This window comes from Phocoena sinus, chromosome 3 (assembly GCF_008692025.1).
Source record: "Phocoena sinus isolate mPhoSin1 chromosome 3, mPhoSin1.pri, whole genome shotgun sequence".
Lineage (NCBI taxonomy): Eukaryota > Metazoa > Chordata > Mammalia > Artiodactyla > Phocoenidae > Phocoena > Phocoena sinus.
In genome coordinates this window covers 164727351-164748878 of record NC_045765.1, presented here as the reverse complement: position 1 = coordinate 164748878, position 21528 = coordinate 164727351, and the positions used below count along the sequence as shown (strand labels likewise).

The 21528-nt window shown below is 40.5% G+C and overlaps 1 protein-coding gene across 2 annotated transcripts in view; it reads right to left on the bottom strand.

The window, feature by feature from the left end:
- The window catches only part of CTNND2 (catenin delta 2), a 944584-nt gene that overhangs the window by 112863 nt on the left and 810193 nt on the right, over positions 1-21528 (bottom strand). For both annotated transcript variants that reach the window (XM_032628308.1, XM_032628309.1), the window contains one exon: positions 7137-7310. In XM_032628308.1, the coding sequence (XP_032484199.1) occupies positions 7137-7310 (174 nt within the window). The remainder of the gene's footprint in view (positions 1-7136; positions 7311-21528) is intronic.

Sequence of the window (21528 nt, the reverse complement as noted above, 5' to 3'; positions counted from 1 at the left end):
CGCGCAGGCTCAGCAGCCATGGCTTACGGGCCCAGCCGCTCCGCGGCATGTGGGATCTTCCCGGACCAGGGCACGAACCCGTCTCCCCTGCATCGGCAGGCGGACTCTCAACCTCTGCGCCACCAGGGAAGCCCCTCTGGCTGCTTTTAAGATTTTCTCTTTATTACTGATTTTGAGCCATTTGTTTATGAAGCACCTTGGTATAGTTTCATCATGTTTCTTGGGCTTGGGGTTCCTTGAGCTGCTTGGATATGTGAGTTAGTGGTTTTCATTAAATTTGAAAAATTTGGAACCATTTGGAAGATTTTCAACCATTATTTCTTCAAATATTTTTTTCTGTTTTCTTTCTCCTTTCTCTCTCCTCTCCTCTGGAAATTCTAATGGCACATATATTAGGCCACTTGAGGCTCACTGATGATCTGTAGGGTTTTTTCTAATCTCTCTGCATTTCGCCTTGTACAGTTTCCACTGCCATCTTTAAACTCATTAATCTTTCTTAAGCAATGTCTAACCTGCTGTTAATCCCATTCCATGTGTGTGTTTTTTTTTCATTTCAGACAGTTTATTTTCAACTCTAGACATTTTATTTGGGCCTTTTATATATTTTCCACGACTCTAATGAACTTTTTGAACACATGTAGTAGAGTTACAATAACTGCTTGCCTGCTATTTTTAACATCTTTGTTGGCTCTGAATTGGTTCTGAATGGTGGATTTTTCTCCACATTACGAATCACATTTTCCTGTTTATTTGCTTGTACGGTTATTTTCAATTGGATGCCAGACATTACTAATTTTAATGCAATGGGTGCTGGATATTTTTGTACTCCTATAGGTATTTTTAAACTTTATTCAAGGATGCAGTTAATTTACTTGGAAACTATTGATTCTTCTGGGTCTTACTTTTAAGATTTGATAGGAAAGACTAGAGCATATTTAGTCCAGGGCTAATTATACCTCAACACTGAGGCAAGACCTGAGAGTATTCTTCCCAGTGATCCATGAATTATGAGGTTTTCCTATCTGGCACTTGGAAATGCATATTATGCCCATTCCTGTGTAAGTGCCAAGTTTCATTCTGTCTAATCATTTCAGAAGGTTGTTTCTTCAGCGTTGGGTATTTCTCTCACATGCATGCACTGACAGATCTCTGCTGAATATTTGAGGGAGATCCGCTACATATTTCTAGGGTTCTTTCTATGTGTGGCTTTCTCCTCTTTGGTGCTCTGTCCTATAAGCTCTAGTCACCTTGGTCTCCCTAGATACTCAGTTCCATCTCCTTAGCTCAGAGAGTCTGCTGAGCTCCTCCTGGGTTCCTAATCTTTGTGCTGTGGTCTGGAAACTCTCTCAAGACAGTAAGCTGGGACAATCATAGGGCTCACCTTGTTTATTTCCTGTTTCTCAGAGATCAGTTTCTTCATTGACTAATGCTTAGTGTTTTAACAACCATTGTGTCATATATTTCTCTGGCTTGCTGCTATTGTTGTTGTTATTATTACTACTTAAAGGAACTTGGTGCTCCATCTTGGCCTCCTGGGTGGAAGTGGAAATCCCTCAGCTGTAGCTGTTTCTACAGTTTCTGAATGTAATTCTGTAACTTAGCACTTTGCTATTCAATGACAATGATGAAAGTAGAGCCAAACTATCCAAAAATGGGCTTACTCTCTAGTCAGTTTGGATGCATGTGGCATTTCTAATACAGGTGCAGCCCTCCGCACCAGTACTACTTACTGGGGTCTTAGAAGAAACCACTAAATATTGTGGGATTAGAACCAGTGACCTGTGGTGACCCTGGCTCCTCTCTATCTCCTCCTGAGGTTGGGCCCATCCTCATTCTGCCTCAGGCTGGGCATCAGGTCCAACTCAATGTGTTGTCTCTAGGAGCCTGCTGATTGGGCTGGGTCCTCAGATAACCTCTGTGTTTATTTTGGCCCCATTTCTAACCCAATAGGCATGATGCTTCATGTCCCATTTTGATCATGATCTTTCACCACCCTGTTTCTTTGCATTTAAACCTTATGCTTTACATCACACTGGTAACTATGACAAAGACCTTTGCCTTAGATGTTAAACCACGATTTTTACTTTTATTTCTTGCACTCCACTCATCTGCCCTGGTTCACTCTTAATGATACACTAATTGCTAAGCTGAACTAAATTCAATGCCTTCAAAGCATTGCCCCTGTCCTTAGGAACAAGTCTCAAATTTCCCAGTTCTCTTATTTTTTATTCATATGTGCCACATGGCCAGAGATTCTGTTTCCTTCTCAGTAAATCTACATTGCTATCATGTTACTTCATTAAATATTAACAGATTAATATCCAAGTATCTCTTTATTCCATCTTACTTTAAACATAAACGGGCAACTAATACACTCTCTGAGAATAGTCACATTTTAGGGAGAAAACTGACCATACAAAGATATCTAAAATGTTTGACTTAATAGCAAGTACACATATATTTCTACAGTTCTAATCCTGAGTTTTCAGAGAGTTCAGTTACAATAAAAATAACCCATAAATGGGAGTTGAAAGAGCATTCATTCACATTTTGGAACTCCTCAAACTACTATAACCGGCTGTTTTAATATTCTGTGACAAACAAAATCGTTTTACTGTAAATGAGAAAAACGTAACTGAAATCCATGTTAGCTAATAAAATCACTTCACTTTGCTTCTGCCATTATGTTTTTCTGATGCTTGTAAACCAAGTAATGAGTGTTTTAAAGTTTAAAAAGTATTGGGGCCGTTATGAAGATCTAGCTTGCTAGTCAATTTGTCACGGAAAAAGAGTGTGCACGATCGTCCCATAAAGAGAAGTTATTGTTTCAGATGATGAGGTCTATAAAAAGCTCTCTCCATGCAAAATTCTGGTGTTTTACCTTCACATTTCTGCTTTTGTTTGGGCCATAAACGTTAAGGACACTTAAAAAAAGGCCACTAAATTTCAACAGTTGCTATAAAAACACATTCTTAGAACCCTAGCTTTTAGATGGTAATGCTGTCTGCATGAAATTTGATGCTGTTTCTGTGTCTTCAGTCAATCTTTTAATTGCTGTTTTTGGTTTTTTTTTTTTTTTACTTAAATCAAGCTTTTTTAAAGTAAGGATTTCTTTGTTTGGTTCTGGTACAATTTATTCTCGATCTTTAAAAAACTGTAACTATTTATCAGTGTTTGGCTTAATGACAATCTTCTCAAATCATTCCTATAGATTATCTATCTTCCCTTCCCACATATTCCCTTGCCATTTAATATGGTACATTAATAAATTATACAAAAGATGATGATAACATGATTGACCTTTAGGCATACTTGTGTATTTGTATTTTGATAAAAAAATTCGTATATAAGTATGTATATTTATAACTATGCACAAATATGTCCTAACGGCCCTTTGCCCTGCCTGAGGACTATTCCATTTGTCTAGAGTTATCAGGAAAGCCAGTGTTTCCTATAAGTAAGGTTGACATCCTGAGACTCAAAATTCTACCTTAACCATTGGGATAAAAGTCTTTTAAAATGCTTTCTGTCTTCTAAAGTTACTAAAGTAACTTTAGTAAAAATTAGTAATAATAATCTAAAGTAATAATTAAACATTCTCTGATAACGGAAGGTCAGCATTATGACCATCCACAATTAGAATAAATGAAACAGCTGAAACCTTGAATGGCCTCTGACATTTTTTTCTTTCTTGCATCTTTGTATTTACTTCTTCTAACTCTTCTATCTTTTCACTTTGCTGTCAGGGTGTCTACTCTACCTTCTTAAGGCAGATCTGTGTGCCTGCTTACAAGAGTAACTCCTTGTATTTTTTAATTTGTTGCTTGAAATCTGATGAGGGCTGGGAATCTGAGAGTCATAGTTGTTAAACTTTGTCTAAAGTACAGAACAGCTTTTGTGATGTTGATTTCAGCTGTTCCAGACCATTCTGCCTCTTTCTCAGTGGTCTCTATTAGTAATAGAAAAATTTACCAAATCAGTGCATCTGGATATGTGGGGATAAATGTCCTACTGGGGCTAACTGTGCGAACTAATGTTCAGGGTTATGCACTAAAAACAGCCAGCAAGATGTTATTGTTAGAAAATACTGAGAATTTTTATCAGACTTCTTCCATAATTCTCATTATATAACCCAAAGTAGGAGAGAATTTTTGAATATCAAAATAGTATAAATCAGTATAAAATAAATTAGTATAAAATAGTATAAACTATAAATTTATTGTTTTATTACTCTAAACACCTAAAGACCCAGACATATCTCAGCAGCTTTCCCAGCTGACCTGGCTACCTTGAGATACAGAGCCTGTGTCTTTAATTACCAATTTAAACAGCAAGTCCAGTACTGCAGCAGGAATTGTGGAACTGGGCAGTGATATCAAAATCTGCATCCTGAAAAGCACTGATGAGTCTGGAAACTGGAATGAAAATAGCTCCCCCCAAACTCCTCCTTTTTATCAATTTTAGATTGTACTGACTACATGTTCCCATCTGAATCAAAGGACCAAATAAAGAATCATAAAGTGTGACCATTTGAAGATGGCTTGGCCACAATATGTGCTATTAACTGCTTAGTGACTGATAGATGTTTATAAATATAGAAGACTGTTATCCACAAGAAAGACATCTGGACATAGACACGAGTTCAGTTAAAAGCTTGTGTTTGAGCATTATTGCTCAGCCAAGCATAGGGTTGAGCAGTGGGGTACAAAGAAATAAACGGAATGGGTTTCTGCCCTTAGAAGCCTTATAGACCAGATTGTCTCCTAGAGGACATTCTTAGTAACTCAACAAGGACTCACATGAATAAATGAATGATTGGTGACACTGATCCTTGAGTGTGGTGTTGAGATGTGGTACAGTCCTGGTATGTAACATGTCTTTTTTCTCTGGCTGCTTTTAAGATTATCTCTTTACTACTGATTTTGAGCAACTTGATTATAATGTAACTTGTTATAACTTTTCATGTTTCTCTTAGAGTTTCTTGAGTTGCTTAGATGTGTGAGCTTGCAGTTTTCAGTAAATTTGGAAAGTTTTCAACATTACTTCTTCAAATAGTTTTTTCTGTTCTCTTCCTCCTTTCCCTCTTGTTTTGTTTGGTTCTCCATTTACACATCAGGCCACTTGAAGCTCACTGATGAACTGTCAATTTTTTTTCTTCTTTTTCCTCTGTGTTTCATTTTGTATAGTTTCCAGTTGCTATCTTTCAGTTCACTAATCTTTTCTTCTGCAATGTTTAATCTGCTGTTGATTCCATTCCATGTATTTTTCATTCCAGATGTTGTTTTCAACTCCAGAAGTTTTATTTGTATCTTTATAAATTTTCCATGTTTCCAGTTAACTTTTTCAGCACATGGGACATAGAGTTTAACTTTTAAAGCAAAGGTGGAAGCCTTACATTCAAAATCCTCTAGAGCTCAAAGACATTTCTCCATTTTTAACTTGTTCTTATAAAAACCTAAGTGTTTCTCTTCCCATCCCCTTCTAGTCCATCTTCCAAAGCCAGAGATGGGTGGGGACTTGCAGCAACTTAGTGCTCTTGGGTATATATAGTGACAAACCCTTAGCTTATGACATCCTGCATCTTTGCATCTAGTGTTGCGACTGATCTGCATGATGTGGGGTGAAGCCGCCATGATCTCCTCTGCTTAAAGACGATGCATCTGAGAAACACTGAGGTGCTTTAATTTTCCCAGGACCACAAAGCTTAGAAAAGTTAGAGCCTAGGTTTGAATTGTGATCTGAGTTGAAGCCTCCTAACTTTAGAGGGAAGTTAATGCTAAGGGCAAGTTCAAGGAAGTGACTTCCATTACTATCTCTTTCCTACTTATGTAAGGCTATACTCTGTCATTCTTCTTGGTGAGACTCTATACTTGAAGCTTTTCTCTTGTTGAAAGCAAGAGACAAGTTCACCTCAAGTCCATCCCAAACTGAATTCTTAAGGTACAGCATTAGTGATGCCTTATGGGCAGGGAGGGAAAGGGATAATTATGTTCATTCCTAAGACTCTCAAGCGAAGAGGTGAGCCTGCCATGCATTAGTAAGTAGCCAGCTCCTGGGAAGTACCATCAGGGGCTGTGTCCCAAGAGCTGGGAGGTCACATCCAAGAAAGAAAATGCTGCAGCTGACACTGTAGCCATGGAAAGGAAGATGGCAGAGAGAGAAGTGACGAGAGTCAGGTATTGGAAGGTATAATAAGCAGGGAATATATTATTACACGATACTGAAGCCAATACCTGTGGTACCCATGGTACTGAGCTTCTGAGAGTTATCTGTAGCTATGTGTCTATATTAATATTGCTTTGAAGAAAATGAATGGTAAAGAAAAGATTGATTTATGGATATCCCAACACCCGGGCATTGATATTAAATGAATGAGGAATTGAAGGTGGACGTCTTGATATTTTCCCTACATGCTCTCAGTTCTTCTAAGAGGTTACGCTCTTTTGTGCGATAAGGCAAGTTAGCCCATGTAACTATTAGTGACCAAACTCAGGAATTCTTTGCTATTGTGAATCCGTTTCTACCCACAAAGAAGGTCATGAAAAATTTTTGGTGAGAACCGACCTGGAACAGTGTGTATTTGTAAAGACCCAGAGAAAAAGACCCTCCTAATCTCTTTCCCAATCATACAGCTGCTTTACTGTAACCTTTTGCCAAAGATAACTATTTTCCTCTGTAATCCTGTAATTTAAAAATGCAAGAGATTCTTTTCCTTTGGGGACAGGACCAGCTACAACATTTCAGGATTCACAGCAGTTTTCGTATGACATGTTTGGGTATCAGCTCCCTTAACTGTCAATGACAGTGCTTTGAAAAGTCTCAACATGTCAGTTGCCCCTGAAAATGAAGTAGCTCAGCTACACAAATATAATGGAAAGCATTCATAGCATCTTCAATGACTATACTTACATCTATTCCTCTGTATTTTGTAGCGATCTTCAACGACCCCTGAGCCCTTAAGAAGAATTTTTAAAAGAAATACCTTTCTAAGTCCAACAGTTCAATGGAACTGGTCTTCCTCTAACATCCTTAGAAACTTTATTAGAATTGCACTTCTCAAAATTGGACTTCTCATATTTCCTAAGGACCTTCTCATCATTCCAGATTTCTTTCTTATTGTAACAAACTCATCATACCTTCCAGCTCCCTGCAGCCAAGTTCTGCAGGGCGCCTGCCGCCCCTTCCAGCGTGTCTGCATTTGAGCACTCAGAGAGCAGTGTGAGGTAGGGTTTGACTATGGATGGGTGCCACAGCATCTGGATCCCTTTTGGTGGTTCTGCACAGTCTGGAAGAGGTCCTACTCCATCCCACTGGTGGAAGAGAAATGAGAGAGTAAACATCTTCAACATCTTTACACTTCCCAGTATTGCCTTCGGCAAACATCAAAGACAAAAACAAAAGCAGGGTGTCATGACATTTGGTGAGCATCTACTGTAGGTAGGATACTACATCAGCAGTCCAAGGACCACCAAAATGGGAGAGCCATTCCCACCCACCGAGAGCTTATGATGGAGGGTGGAGGGGGTCGGAGCATGTACATAAGTGAATGTAACTGGCAGTAGAATGGCTAAGCCCTCTGAGAAAAATTCTAGCACACTGCTACAGGAAGGAAGGAGAAGAGATGGGTTAATTTTAATCGGTCAGGGTGGAAGAAAGCTAAACATCAAGGCACCTTACAGTAAGCATACTATAGGCATAGCATAGTAGTTAGTAACTATCAAATGCCTTCACTTCTTATACACAAGTGTTAACTGTGATAAATTCCTATATCACTTGTAAAATACATATTCTGTCATTGCATCTATGGGCATCAAACAAATGACAGAATGGACAAAGGAGAGAAAATTGTTACGGTTTATTACATACATTGACGTGAGTTATAAGCAAATTTTGATCTTATAGAAATTCTGATGTTTGCTTTGAATTGAATCTAATAAATAACAGAATATGTAATTAAAAATTAATTACATATACATTTTAAATTATGGATTATATGCACAAAGGCATATTGGTAGAGTCTTAAAAATGACAGCTATGAAGATCATGTAGCAATTTGGACAAATGTTTATGATAGAAGTTAAATAAACAAAGCAGGATGCAAAGTAGTAGGGGGTTTGTGTTTGATTCCAAATAAAATGCATAGTAAAAAAATGTAATGATAATAAAAATTTATTAATAAAGTGTCTTTCATTTTTTTCTACCTTTTTAATTTTCTGTTTTATTATCCTTATAATTTAGAAATATTAAAAGTTCCAATAATGATTCTGATCTTTGATCACACATAGCCTTTTCCTTTCATTAAAAATAAAGGCAATGAGTATAATGAGGGTAGAAATAAAGTAATAAGTGTAGAAAAAATACTCCCATATTCATTTTTGAGAAAAATCATAGTAAAACAAAAGAATTACTTTATAGTATCAGAGTGGGAATATTAAGTTATTTAACTGCTTATTGGTGTTTATTAATGATTGCTTAAAACATAATCTAAAAGACATATATATCAATACTAAGCTTTCTCACAGATATTTTATGTACATACATATATGTGCACCTGTGTCCATATATATGTATGTATACCTATGAAAACAAAATTGTATTTCAGAATCTGTGTAAGTTCCCTACTTCTGAAAACTTACCTGGAAGAAAATATAGCTTACGTCATAACCTCGCAACAAAAATAGAAGTGTTGATAGAAATAATGAAAAGCTGTTTAACAGTCACAAACAATTTCAAGAATTCTATCACTTATTTTCCAAAAGAAAAATTAAAAATTCATGCCTTCTTTTTCTCAATTATGACACAGCTTAACTCAGTTCAAGGCTAAAGCTCAGAGATGAATGACATCCCATCGACGGGTGACAGCCATCCCATTAAAGGTCGTTTTCATTCAGAGTGTCACTCTATCTCAACTTTATAACAAGGACACTCAATGTGGGGATCTTCCTGTTCTTTCAACCAAAGCCACTTCTAAACCCTTCAAAGCGGACTTTGCACCTGTACACAGCCTATCAATAAAACCAGTCCATCTCTTTTAAATACATAACAAAACAAAATTGAAAGTGAACCAGACTTGTCACATTGCTCCTGCTTCATTATTTGAGACTGGCTCACTGCACCAGATAGAAAGAGAGCACTAGGCTAAGAGAACAGCCCTTTTGTAGATTTGGTGACTTTGATGATGAAACAGGAGTGATATTGTCTTCTCAAAGGAAACCAGCTGGGGGTATTGAATCTCTCGGCTAGCTAGTGCAACAGGAAATGCAAAATTATTTCATTTTTTTCATTTTGTTATCTCCTTAATACTTTTAAGCTATCATTTTCATATAAAGATTTAGATTTCATATAAAGATTTAGAGCTCAACATGGATAGAATTTCCCTCTCATGTAAGAGCCAACATAACGGCGTGAGGTATAGAGAAGTTTTATTTGCACTCTCATTACAACATGTGACAGACAAACTGTAAAAAGAGCAAAAAAAAAAAGCTGTGTTATCATTTGCTGGGTTTCATCTCGTTCTTTTCTTCTAACTTCTGTGCAAATAAAACAGGATAAATGGCTAAATCATTAGATAATTTTCTTCCGTTCTGACATGTGATCTATGTAGCTCTTAAATACCTTTTATTACAATCCTTTCTTAGTGGCTACAGAGAGAATCTGAAGGAAATAAAAGGGAAACTGATGTGAATATGGATAGCCTTTGACGGCAACAAAAGAAGTTCAAAGGGGATTCTCTGCTATTTCACAACGCTGATGGCACCCTGGCACATTGACACAGAAGATAAAGAACTATTTCAAAGCCAGTCAGTGTATCCTGCCTTCATCTGGGTACTTTATTCAAACTTTTATTGAGTTAATAGGGAAAGAAGTATCTATCAACTGTCCATTAAAAAATAGATTTTCATCACCTATAAAAGACCGGAAGTCTTCTTTAAAAGTTGTGCTAACACACCTGAGGTCATGTCGCCTAGCCAATCAATACCAACAGGACTACAGGGCAATGGTGACATCAGGATCAGACTGAAGTTGTGAAACAGTTCTGCACGTGAAAACATTTAATGCCAACCTTCTTCTAGAGTGAGGATCCACGAGAAATCAAGGGATATGCAACTCTTTTACCAAAAAAATGGAAACACATCATTTATAAATTTAAATACAAGATGAATTTATCCTAAAATTTCTTCAAAACTGCCACATGGCTTGAAGACAAGCAGTGGCTAAATCTTTAACACAGTCAAAACACTCATCACACAGCTATTTAGTCCAAAGAACACAGAACTTAAATTTATAAATAAGCCTTATGCAAACTATATTTGTTTTTGACTGTACCTTAAGGGCATATTACCAAAAATTTTCTAAGAACTTGAAATATGAAAATAATATATAAAGAAACAAAATGTTTTCAGGTCAGGAGGGAGAACTTTCTATGTAATAGAGACAAGGCACAACCAACAAAGTATTTCCAGGAAACCAACAGGGGCAATGCTAGCAGAGTATTTTTTGATTATATTGGCTGCATTATTGCCAAGTTGGGACATATAAACACACACACACACACACACACACACACACACACACAGAGAAGTGTGTGTGTGTGTTTATATATCTTCATTTATCAGGTTTAAGTTTAAAACTCAAACAGAAATTAGACAAAGGGAAAGCAAAAGAAAAAGGAGAAAGGCATTTGTGGTTTTAAAAAGTTTTCTTCCAGCACAGGGGAAATGTTGAGTGAAAATATCCCTTCTTCCTCATAGTTTTACTCCTTAGGCTTGAGAGTTAAATAAATGTTCCTTAATTTTAAGCACAGTTAAAATTTTATCTGTTATATTTTAACGAATAAAACTTGCAAAAGTTCTAACTGTTCTTTTTTTTTTTTTCTTTTCAGTACACGGGCCTCTCACTGCTGTGGCCTCTCCCATTGCAGAGTACAGGCTCCGGATGCACAGGCTCAGTGGCCATGGCTCACGGGCCCAGCCGCTCCGCGGCATGTGGAATCTTCGCGGACCGGGGCACGAACCTGTGTTCCCTGTATCGGCAGGCGGACTCTCAACCACTGCGCCACCAGGGAAGCCCGTGTTCTTGGTTCTTAAAGTTAGTACTTAAGTGTTCAAATTATACTTTATGCAGGTCATTCATGTTATTAAATAGGAAAAAACCCTGATAATCTCTAGCATTAAAGCTCCTCTTATTCATTGTCTTATTTATAGGAATTGAGAATTTACAAATATACTTCAAGTTTAAGAAGTTAAGGATTGAGTGGGTTATGCCAGAGTATTTTAGATTTTTTCAACAGATAATACTTTGGATTGGGACCTCCCTGGTGGTGCAGTGGTTAAGAATCCACCTGCCAATGCAGGAGACACAGTTTCAAGCCCTTGTCCGGGAAGATTCCACATGCCCCGGAGCAACTAAGTCCCTGCACCCCACTACTGAAGCTACGCTCTAGAGCCCGCGAGCCACAACTACTGAAGCCTGCACGCCTAGAGCCCATGCTCCGCAACAAGAGAAGCCACCACAATTAGAAGCCCACGCACCGCAATGAAGAGTAGTCCCTGCTTGCCACAACTAGAGAGAGCCCACGCGCAGCAACGAAGATCCAACACATCCAAAAATAAATAAAAAAACAATGTTGGGTAGCCCACCCAAATTCATATGTTAAAGCCTAACCCTTAATGTGATGGTATTTAAAGGTGAGGGCTTTGGGAGGTAATTGGGTTTAGATGAGGTCTTGAGGGTGGGGCCCCTATGACGGGATTAGTATCCTGATAAAGAGATGAAGGGACCAGAGCTTTCTCTTTCTGCCATGTAAGGACACAGCAAGAAGATGGCCATCTGTGAATCAGGAAAGAGGCTCTCAATAGACACCGAATCTGCTGGCCCCTTGGACCTCCAGCCTCCAGAACCGTGAGAAAGACATGTCTGTTTGTGTAAGCCACCTGGTCTAGGGTATTTTGTTACAGCAGCCCAAGCTGAGCAGGATAGTAGTGACAGTAAGCACTAAGAAAGTTTGGTGTCAGTGTTACGAGGACCCTCCAGCTACACCCTGGCTGTCCTGCCCTGGAAGCTCTTTTGGGGCCAGGCTGGCAGCAAAGAAGGAGTGTGTAAGGCAGGATTATGCTGTAGATCACAGAACAAGCCAACAGACTGACTTGTCATCCCAAGTATCACCACATTCACTAACATATTATCAGCACTTTTGTTTTTCAGTTATATATATATATATTTTTTTCAGTTATATATATGTATATTTATCAGACTATTTTCCATTATAGGTTATTACAAGATGTTGAACATGGTTCCCTGTGTTATATAGTAAATCCTTATTGCTTATCTATTTTACGTGTAGTATTGATAGCTGGAATCTGTCAATCCCATACTCCTAATTTATCCCTCTCCTCCTTCCCCCTTTGGTAACCATAAATTTGTTTTCTATGTCTGTGAGTCTATTTCTGTTTTGTAAATAAGTTCATTTGTATCATTTTTTAAGATTCCACGTACAAGCGATATCATATGATACTGGTCTTTCTCTGACTTACTTCACTCAGTATGACAAACTCTAGGTCCATCCATATTGCTGCAAATGGCATCATTTCCTTCCTTTTTATGTATCAGTACTTTGCTTGACTGGCTTTAAATGTATGACTGTACAACTAATATCAATAAAACAAATAAGTGAACAGTTTATATCATTCACTATCCAAAATTGTTAGAATTGAAAATATGTATTCTCTCTCCGAGAAGGTGGTGCTCAAACATTTTTAAAAAGGAGGAGAATAAGACGCTCCCATGTTAGAAGCCAAGGGTCTGCTGAAATCTGGACACAGTGGTTTTTGATGTAGTCACGGTCAGGGAAGGAGATACACACTGGCCACTGACTGTAAGGAATGCCTGCTTAGGAAGAAAATCACACAACTGTGGGAATGGGCTCAATGTGTGGGTTTTTTTTTTTTTAAAAAAAGCCTTTCTTTAGACTGGTTTTTAATACTTTTACTTCTCCTTAGGGCTTAAATTCTATTTTGAAGATTTCTCTCTTAGCTGGTTTGAGGATGGAATCATGGAAGCCATTTGCTCCTCATACGAAAACAGAGGTCTGACTTAGGGATAAAAATCAGAAAGTTCAGGGACCTCCCTGGAGGTCCAGTGGAATGTGCGATCTCAGTGCAGGGGGTGTGGGTTCGATCTCTGGTCGGGGAACTAAGATCCCACGTGCTGCATGGTACCGTCAAAAAAGAAAAAAAAAATCAGAAAGTTCAAAAACCAGAAAGTAAAGATGTCTGTACACTTTACAAAAAGACTGTGTAAATGGATTCTTTAGGGGACGGTGGCTCACGAGATTAATTATTACATTCATAAAAGCCCCTACTGAATGAGAAGAATTAACGAGGGAATTTCAGCTCCTCCCTCTGAAGGAGCTTACAACTACCCCAGTTTCTACTTCCAAGGCACCGGGTTGGGTACCACGGAGATGCTAACAAGACGTTCTCGCCTACATGGAAGAAGGATTTACATTCTGGGAGGAGCGCTGCTAAAATACACAGCTCCTTCTGTCCCATATGTCACAGCCATTCCAGTCTCTGTAAAGAAAAGAGCTTTCGCTGCCGTATCTTTGGAACACAAATAGAAAAGGCCTCTTCACCAGCGAAATGCATCTCTAGTGCCTAAATTTCTCTACCAGCGACAGAGAATGACAGTTAGCATGTGTGCAGGCTCACTTTTCTTTTAAAGGGATTTCAGTGACATAAATGGGCCAGAGGTACTGCAAGGGAAAGGGAGTGGATGTGCAGTGACGGGAAAACAGTCTGATTTTAAAATCCCACTCTTGCCTCCCAGCTGAAGTTACACATCACAGGATGTAGGAAGAGAAAATGGCTCTAAAATGGGAAACTGTCAGGGAATGTTCCTTCATGCAGGGTTTGGGTAAATTAGGCTGCAGCCAGTGCTAAATACTTTGAAGAGCCACAACCGAAACACAGTCCATCCACTGTTGGCCACTGTTGCTTGATTTGGTTTGAACAGCAGTTACTAATTGATTTTTGCCCTGACCGTGTTTCATCATCACTTTCAGCTAATGCGGGGAGGGAAGGAGGAAAAGGAGGAGGGCAAGGGAATGGAAGTAATGGTTATTAAGAAAAAAAAACTCCAAGCAACTGTCAAAAGCCAAAAGAGAAATGATTTTTGTGTTGACGCTTGGGAATTTGGAAGGCAAGGGTAGCTCGGGCGTCTGACTTCCCCTGGGAGCTGTTCAGAAGCCGTCGACTACAGGGAGGCTGAACCTACAGAAAGAGAGGACAGAGGTGACGGCCAATGACTCGTATTCATGTGGTACATGTGTCTCCAGGCTCTCCTTGTAAAAGATATGGGGAATTTTGCATTTGAGAGCTTAGAAACCTGTCTTAAAGGTGAGATCGGCTATGGTGTTTCCCAAACAAGCCTTCAGAACAAAAGACGTTCAGGGACAGACTTGCTGACTCACCTCCGTGCCTGTGTGGGCACACACCCCTCAGAAGAAGGCGGAAGGGAGGTGGGTGATGCTGCGGGCTCCAGACATTGGCACAAGGCGGCCACTGTGTTGTGACCACAGAGGAGTGTTATCAAGTCTGGTCTACATCACCGGGCTCGCTCGCCGCTTCCCCAAGTCATCCTGATGGAACCAACTGGAACACTAGTAATGCTCACCTAGAATTCTCTCTGCTCCTAACTTCTCATCCACATCTAGGGAAACCTGGGCTATGACTCACCCCACTACCTGCTTTTTCAAGGGACTCTGTCCCTGACTCGCCAACTTCCTTGAGGTAGTCCTGTAGTCTTGTTTGTTTACATCTTTGGTGATACATCCCTCAAAAACAGTCTAATACAGTGGTTTTCAATTGGAGTGATTTTAACACCCAAGGGGATAGCTGGCAATGTCTGGAGACAGTTTTGGTTGTCACAACTAGGGAAAGCAGTGCTATTGATTGGTGTCTACTGGGTAGAAGCCAGTGATGCTGATAAACATCCCACAATGCCCAGGATAGACCTACAACAGGGAATTACCCGGCTCCAAATGTCAACAGTGCCAAGGTTGAGAAACCCAGGTCTAGTCTGTAAGACACAGACTATTGACTGATGGCGTGGAGTACCGAATGGTAAAATGTAAACACAAACTAAATGAGACACCCAAAATTGAGCGTTAAGTCTGTAAATCCACTGAAAGTGGAAAAGCAGCATTTCTAGGTGATAGGATAAATTTTATATGAGAGGCGCAGAAGAAGGAGAAGCATCTCACTCATTCACAGGGAGTGGCAAAGGACAGTCACCGCACAAAACCGTGCAGCCGTGGTCTTTGTGGGCGCATGCGATTTATTGCTTTGAGGACATGAAATAGCATGTCTTGAGTCACCAAACTCCTGGCAAACGGGGAGGTGACAGCAGAGCGAGACTACACTGCTACCAGCCGTGAGGGATGAGCGGCAGCTGAAATCAGCAGATGGTCAGAAAGGAAATGGTATTAAGCCACAAACGAGAAAGTATGGTTACTAATAAGGAAATGGAAACTGCCTGGAAGAAAGAAAAACCACCTGTGATATTAGGAAACGAGGACTTAAAAGCATCAAGCATGTCACAAAGGGGCAGATCCATCAGGTGATAATAAAGCAAATCAAAATGTACTCACACTGTGTGTCACTGGCATCCAGAGTGATTAAGACAAATTTTGGCTATGTCGCCAGAGCCTGAAAAGCATTCTCTGTAAAAGTAAAACTAGATGTTTTACTTTTAAGAATTTATCCCTGAGAAGTGATTAAGGATATAGGCGAGACTTAACTACACGGATGTTGATTGCAGTTTATGTTAGTTAAAATTTGGGAGCAACCTAATTTTCTGATCATCGGGGACTGGTTCATACAACACGGCAGGCCCCTACAATGGAATTCTTGGTAGCCTTTCCATATTCTGGTGTAGATGACTATTTACTGGCAAGGAGAGAGGTCACGCAGAGCCAAGTGATAAAGTGTCTACAACAGCCTGCAGAGCGAGGCAGGGTGGGTGGAGCACCCACACCTGTCTTTCCATTCAGTGGTGTGCCAGTCACCTGGCTGCAGGTAATCGGGGGCTACACTGTCTGCAGAGAATTTGCAAACAGCAAAATGTATGAAAGTTGGTCTTTCTTATTACCCTGTGCAGACAATTCTAAACCATTTCAATGATAAAATACCCCTCCTTACTGAGGTAGAGAACTCCTACTGCACCCCCTTAGTATGCCACTGTACCCCTTTTCCCTTTGGTTAAGAGAATGCCCAAGGTTCACCTAGGGTCACGGTTGATCTACACAACAGGTGACTGACTACACATCCCAGTCACCCCTGCAACTCAGGTGCTAATGTGTCCCGTCCAGATGGAGAGGGTGTAGGCAACAGTGATGTGTGTGACATTCAGCGGGGGCAGTTCTAGAGGAAAGGGTACTCCCCTCTGTCTTCTTGGCTCCATTTCTTCTCCTGGACTCTGGATACAGAGCCATCTTTGGACCATGAGGAGGAGGGCAGCATCCTGAAGAGGTGAGCATGACAGATCTAAGGAGCCTCCGGAGATTCTACAGACCAGAGCTGCCAGCAGCGCCGACTTTTACATTAGCGGGAAACACACTTGTCTTCTCTAAGTCACTATGAACTTGGCTGTCTGATGTGGTATGATGTGTTTTAACTCACACTCCAACCAATATCGTATAATTGTACTTTGAAAGGTTAAACAAAGCTATGCATAAATACAGAGAGAAAGAGATCAGAGAGGATTAGAGGCCCAGGTATAAATTTTTATTGTGGCTCACACTAGAAAGGAAGATGATGGGGGTGTGTGCATTATTTTCTTCTTGTAGCTTATTGCTGTTTTACTCGTATATTATTTACATATCACGTGTACATGTATTTATTAATATAAATATTTATAAAATTTTTTGAAGTGATTTAAATATTTTTATAGATATAATATTTTTACTTATAATTAATATATATTTTGTCTCAAGGAGAAACTTATTTAAAATTTAAGTAAGTTTAAAATTCAAATCTGCAATGTACTGATTTAAACTAACAATAAAATTCATTTTTGTGCTTTGGGACATTGATTGCTATTTTTTTTTGTGCTTTGGGACATTGATTGCTATTTATTCTATTTATTCTCAGAGTCTCACTTCTGGGCCAACAGCATCCATGGGACACAGTGGGCTATGTGTGAGTCTCAATACAAAGTCCTGAAACTCCAAGGAAACTTTTCAGGGTATGGGATTTCATGGCATCTAATCCCATTTATGTATGTCACACACTGATATCTTCAGAACTAAGCATCTTTTAGTCTGGTGTGATCAAAGTACTGCTTCTCCAGGGGTACTTTGAGATACATGCATCTACACTTGTTGACATGAACTGCAAGTTCTTAGATGATTATCAAGATCTAGAGTGTTCATTAGGTTTGCTGGTGATCACAGAGTCAGAAGGTAATAAAATGCAGCACTGCCCTGAGAAGCTGAGGAACAGCCTGAACCACAAACGGAAAGAGAAGGGCTATGCAGTGCTCCTGGCTCACAGCAGCCGTGGGAGGCCAAGTGTCCCAAGAAGACAATGGATGAGGCTGGGACCACTGACTGGCAACAACGCCACAGCAAGAGCTAGAGGCCCAGTGGACCACAGCTGGACTGCCATTCAGCACAGCTGGTGCTGGGCCTTGGGCTAGATGTCAAAGATGGAAAGAAGACCCACACAGTCTTGCCCCTCAGAAAATTCTCCCTCTAGGAGATCAACAGCTGTATGTGACTGACAATGTGATGAGCATTGGAGGAGAAGTTTAAATAAAACCATGCAGATCCAGATTAGAGAAGGATTCACTTTTTACTTGGGAGAACTCTTGAAAGGGTGAAAGTGATGTTTTACTTGGTTTTAAAGGATGATTCTCCAAGGAGTGGAAGAAGGGAAGGGGAACGCTGGATAGAGGAGCAGCGTGAGCATAAGTGAGGAGATGGCCTGCGGGACGCCGGGCTGGGCTGGGCTGGCTGGGCTGGGCTGTGCTGGGTTGGGCTGGGCTGTGCTGGGCTGTGCTGGGCTGTGCTGTGCTGGGCTGTGCTGGGCTGTGCTATGCTGTGCTGTGCTGTGCTGGGCTGTGCTGTGCTGGGCTGTGCTGTGCTGGGTTGGGCTGGGCTGTGCTGGGCTGTGCTGTGCTGTGCTGTGCTGGGCTGTGCTGGGCTGTGCTGTGCTGGGCTGGGCTGAGCTGGGCTGGGCTGGGCTGGGCTGGGCTGGGTTGGGCTGTGCTGTGCTGTGCTGGGCTGTGCTGTGCTGGGCTGTGCTGTGCTGGGCTGTGCTGGGCTGTGCTGGGCTGTGCTGTGCTGGGCTGTGCTGGGCTGTGCTGGGCTGTGCTGTGCTGTGCTGGGCTGGGCTGAGCTGGGCTGGGCTGGGCTGGGCTGGGCTGGGCTGTGCTGTGCTGGGCTGTGCTGGGCTGTGCTGTGCTGGGCTGTGCTGTGCTGGGCTGTGCTGGGCTGTGCTGGGCTGGGCTGTGCTGGGCTGTGCTGGGCTGTGCTGGGCTGTGCTGGGCTGGGCTGCACTGGGCTGGGCTGGGCTGGGCTGGGTTGGGCTGGGCTGGGCTGGGCTGGGCTGCTCTGGGAAAGCATGCAGGTTAAAGGCCTTGAGCTTCTGTGGAGACATCTATAGTCATGGAAGAAATTAAGGGGTCTTAAAGGTTTTACACGGAAGCCCAATACTACTGCTTTTGTGGATAAGATATCATGCTGATATCTCAAGTGAAACTTCCCACAATCTATGCGTTTGGCATCAACAACCTAGAAAAGAGATGAAAAAGAGTAATAATTCTTCTCTTAAACTGATCCCAGCTCACTAAACAAAGATTATCAGGAGAGGGAGAAAGTTGATCATATAAAAATGCTGGATCAGAATCACCTTTGAATTCTGATAGGTTTACATCCTCACCCATGTGGCTATATAAATACCCCTGTGAACTAAAAAATTCAGAGGTGATTCAAGCAGAAGAGAGATTTTTGAACTCTAGGGGATCTCGCTTGTTTTACTTCTGTTTTTCACTGCGGGTTTCTCTGTACACAGTCAAGTTCACACAGAGTAGGTCTTGAAGGCCCAGGTCTGCTCAGGCCATCAGCCAGCAGTATCCTGTTACCTCTCATCCATGTTTGAGCACCACTGATCCCCGGACACCATCGCGGGAACCTTGGCCACATGCCAAATCGAAAAACAAAAATGCTTATTTCTACAAAGAGTGGGAAAGCAGCTAAATCAATTTTGTCTGCTGCTATTTCCCTGGACCTCAATCTTCGGATTGCCACCCCTGCCCTGCTCTGCCAGGCTGCTGGCACAAAGCCCTGCCAGCAGCGGTGAGGACTGTGCTGGGTGAGATATGCCTCTTGGCACATGACATGTAGACTGCTTTGGCAGAGGGTCTAATTGAAAAGAGCTACTAGAGAAACCAGTCATTTCTTATAATTCAGCGATAGGCACTGAACACAAAGTCAGAAATTAATGAATTTGCAACGTCCTTTTGGACCAGAATACGATGCACAGAAGTGTCCAATACAGCCACACACAGGGGCTTACATCTGATGGTTCTGTATCATATATTTTCTTGAATTATCCCTATCAAGGATCTAAAAGAAAGTTTGCAAGATTTTTATTATAACTAAATCTGACCTGCAAAGTATAGTATTTTCCAAAGGTACAGAATACCAATGCCCAAGGTGAAAGTCAACATAAATTTCTGGAATTCAGCAAGTGACAGAGTCAATCACTAAACCAATATTATGATTTTCATCACTTTTGCTTCCTGGTAAAACCTCTGGCTCCTCTGTCCTGGTAAGGATCTGCCGTGGATTAGATAACTTTTCATTTTATCTTACGCCTTTCTCTGAGGCAACTCAAATTTAAGAGAAAAAAGCATATACATTTGCATAAACAAACACTGACTTGGTCAGTTGGTTCCTTTTTGAATATGATTTTAAAATAATATTTGAAAAGATTACAATTGTAATGCCCATTGTAGAAAATTTACAATACATATAAGAAGAATCAGTCACTAGCTTCTATCATCTTTGATGTACTGCACTTTTTCTAAAAAAACGTATTTTTTGTACATGCATAGTTTGAATTTGCATATGACACATATTTTACTAAACTGGCCAGGTTTTATCTGCATTGTATCTATATCTATATACCTCTTTCTTCATTTCACTTTGTATTATACACTTTCTATAATCACTACCTATTCTTTAAAGAGACTGACTTTATGAGCAGTAGAGATTCCAGGGGATGTATTATATCTGACCATTTTTATAGCTGCAAACCTAACACTCCATCTGTTTACATCCTCATTAAGCTTGATACTGAATTTCCTTGCACTTCAAAATATTTTTATATTATGTAGGAGAACAGTTTGAAAACATTTTTTAAAACTATCATTTGGTTGAAATAACTTTGAAGCTTCTTTATAAACAACAAAGTTCCATTGTATTTTAACTTACGGTGGTTTCAGCAAAACTTTCTTAAAGAAATTCTTTTTTTCTCCCTTAAAAGAATATTGTAAGAAGAAAAATGGAACAGACTGTACACATTTTCATTTAGATTTCAGGCAAAAATCATAAGATTCTACTCATCATTTTAGCGGACTGAACTTAGAAAAGAGCTCACTGATGTCATAAATTATGGTTTGAAGTACAGCGTTCTGAGGTGGAATATTGCTCACCATGAGGTTTCATGGAAGCAGCTAAGCACCTTGGAAGAAGGGCTCTATCTTGGGGTGATGTTCATGAATGTTCTCTTCTGACCCCTGGCTTCTCTGGACCCAATCAACTCCTAATCTCACCTGTCATTTGAAAGACCTCAAGCCACGTGAGCACACCTTGGCAGAGTTGGGGAAAGGGTTCAGTGTCGGGGCAGAATCTTACCAAAGGAGACACCAGGGCCAGGCACAGAAGCTATCAGAAGGGTGTGCTTCAAAATCTAAGCCATAGACTAAAGAGGAAACCATGAAATCAGAGTGAATTTAACCTCAGTTTAAAGTTTTTCTTTCTTTCTTTTCTTTCTTCCTCCCTCCCTCCCTCTCTCTTTCTCTCTTTCTTTCTTTCATCCTGCCTGCCAAGGCTAATGTCATATTAATGGACTTCCACAAATCTGATTTCCAAAGTTGCCTGGGCCCATCCCAGAGGTTCTGAATCATTAGGTTGTAGGTGAGATTCAGGTGATTTTGATCACAGGGTAGACTGTATTCTTGCCCGTAGGCTTTTCTTCCTTTCAACTTTATTGAGCTTGCTTTCCAGGGTAAAGCAGTGTAGGGACTGGGCCCCATGGTATACAATACCACAAAAGGAAACCATGAGAAGAACCCACGTGCCTTTGTTAGGCCATCTTTAACTTATTTGATATTGAAAAATATTCAGAACCCGTAATCGTTTGGCGCCCTTAAGTACGAGGTAGGATAAATGAAGTGTGTGACATCACTTAGTATAATACTTGGCACATGGCAGGTGCTGGCTAACCACTGCAAACCCCCTGG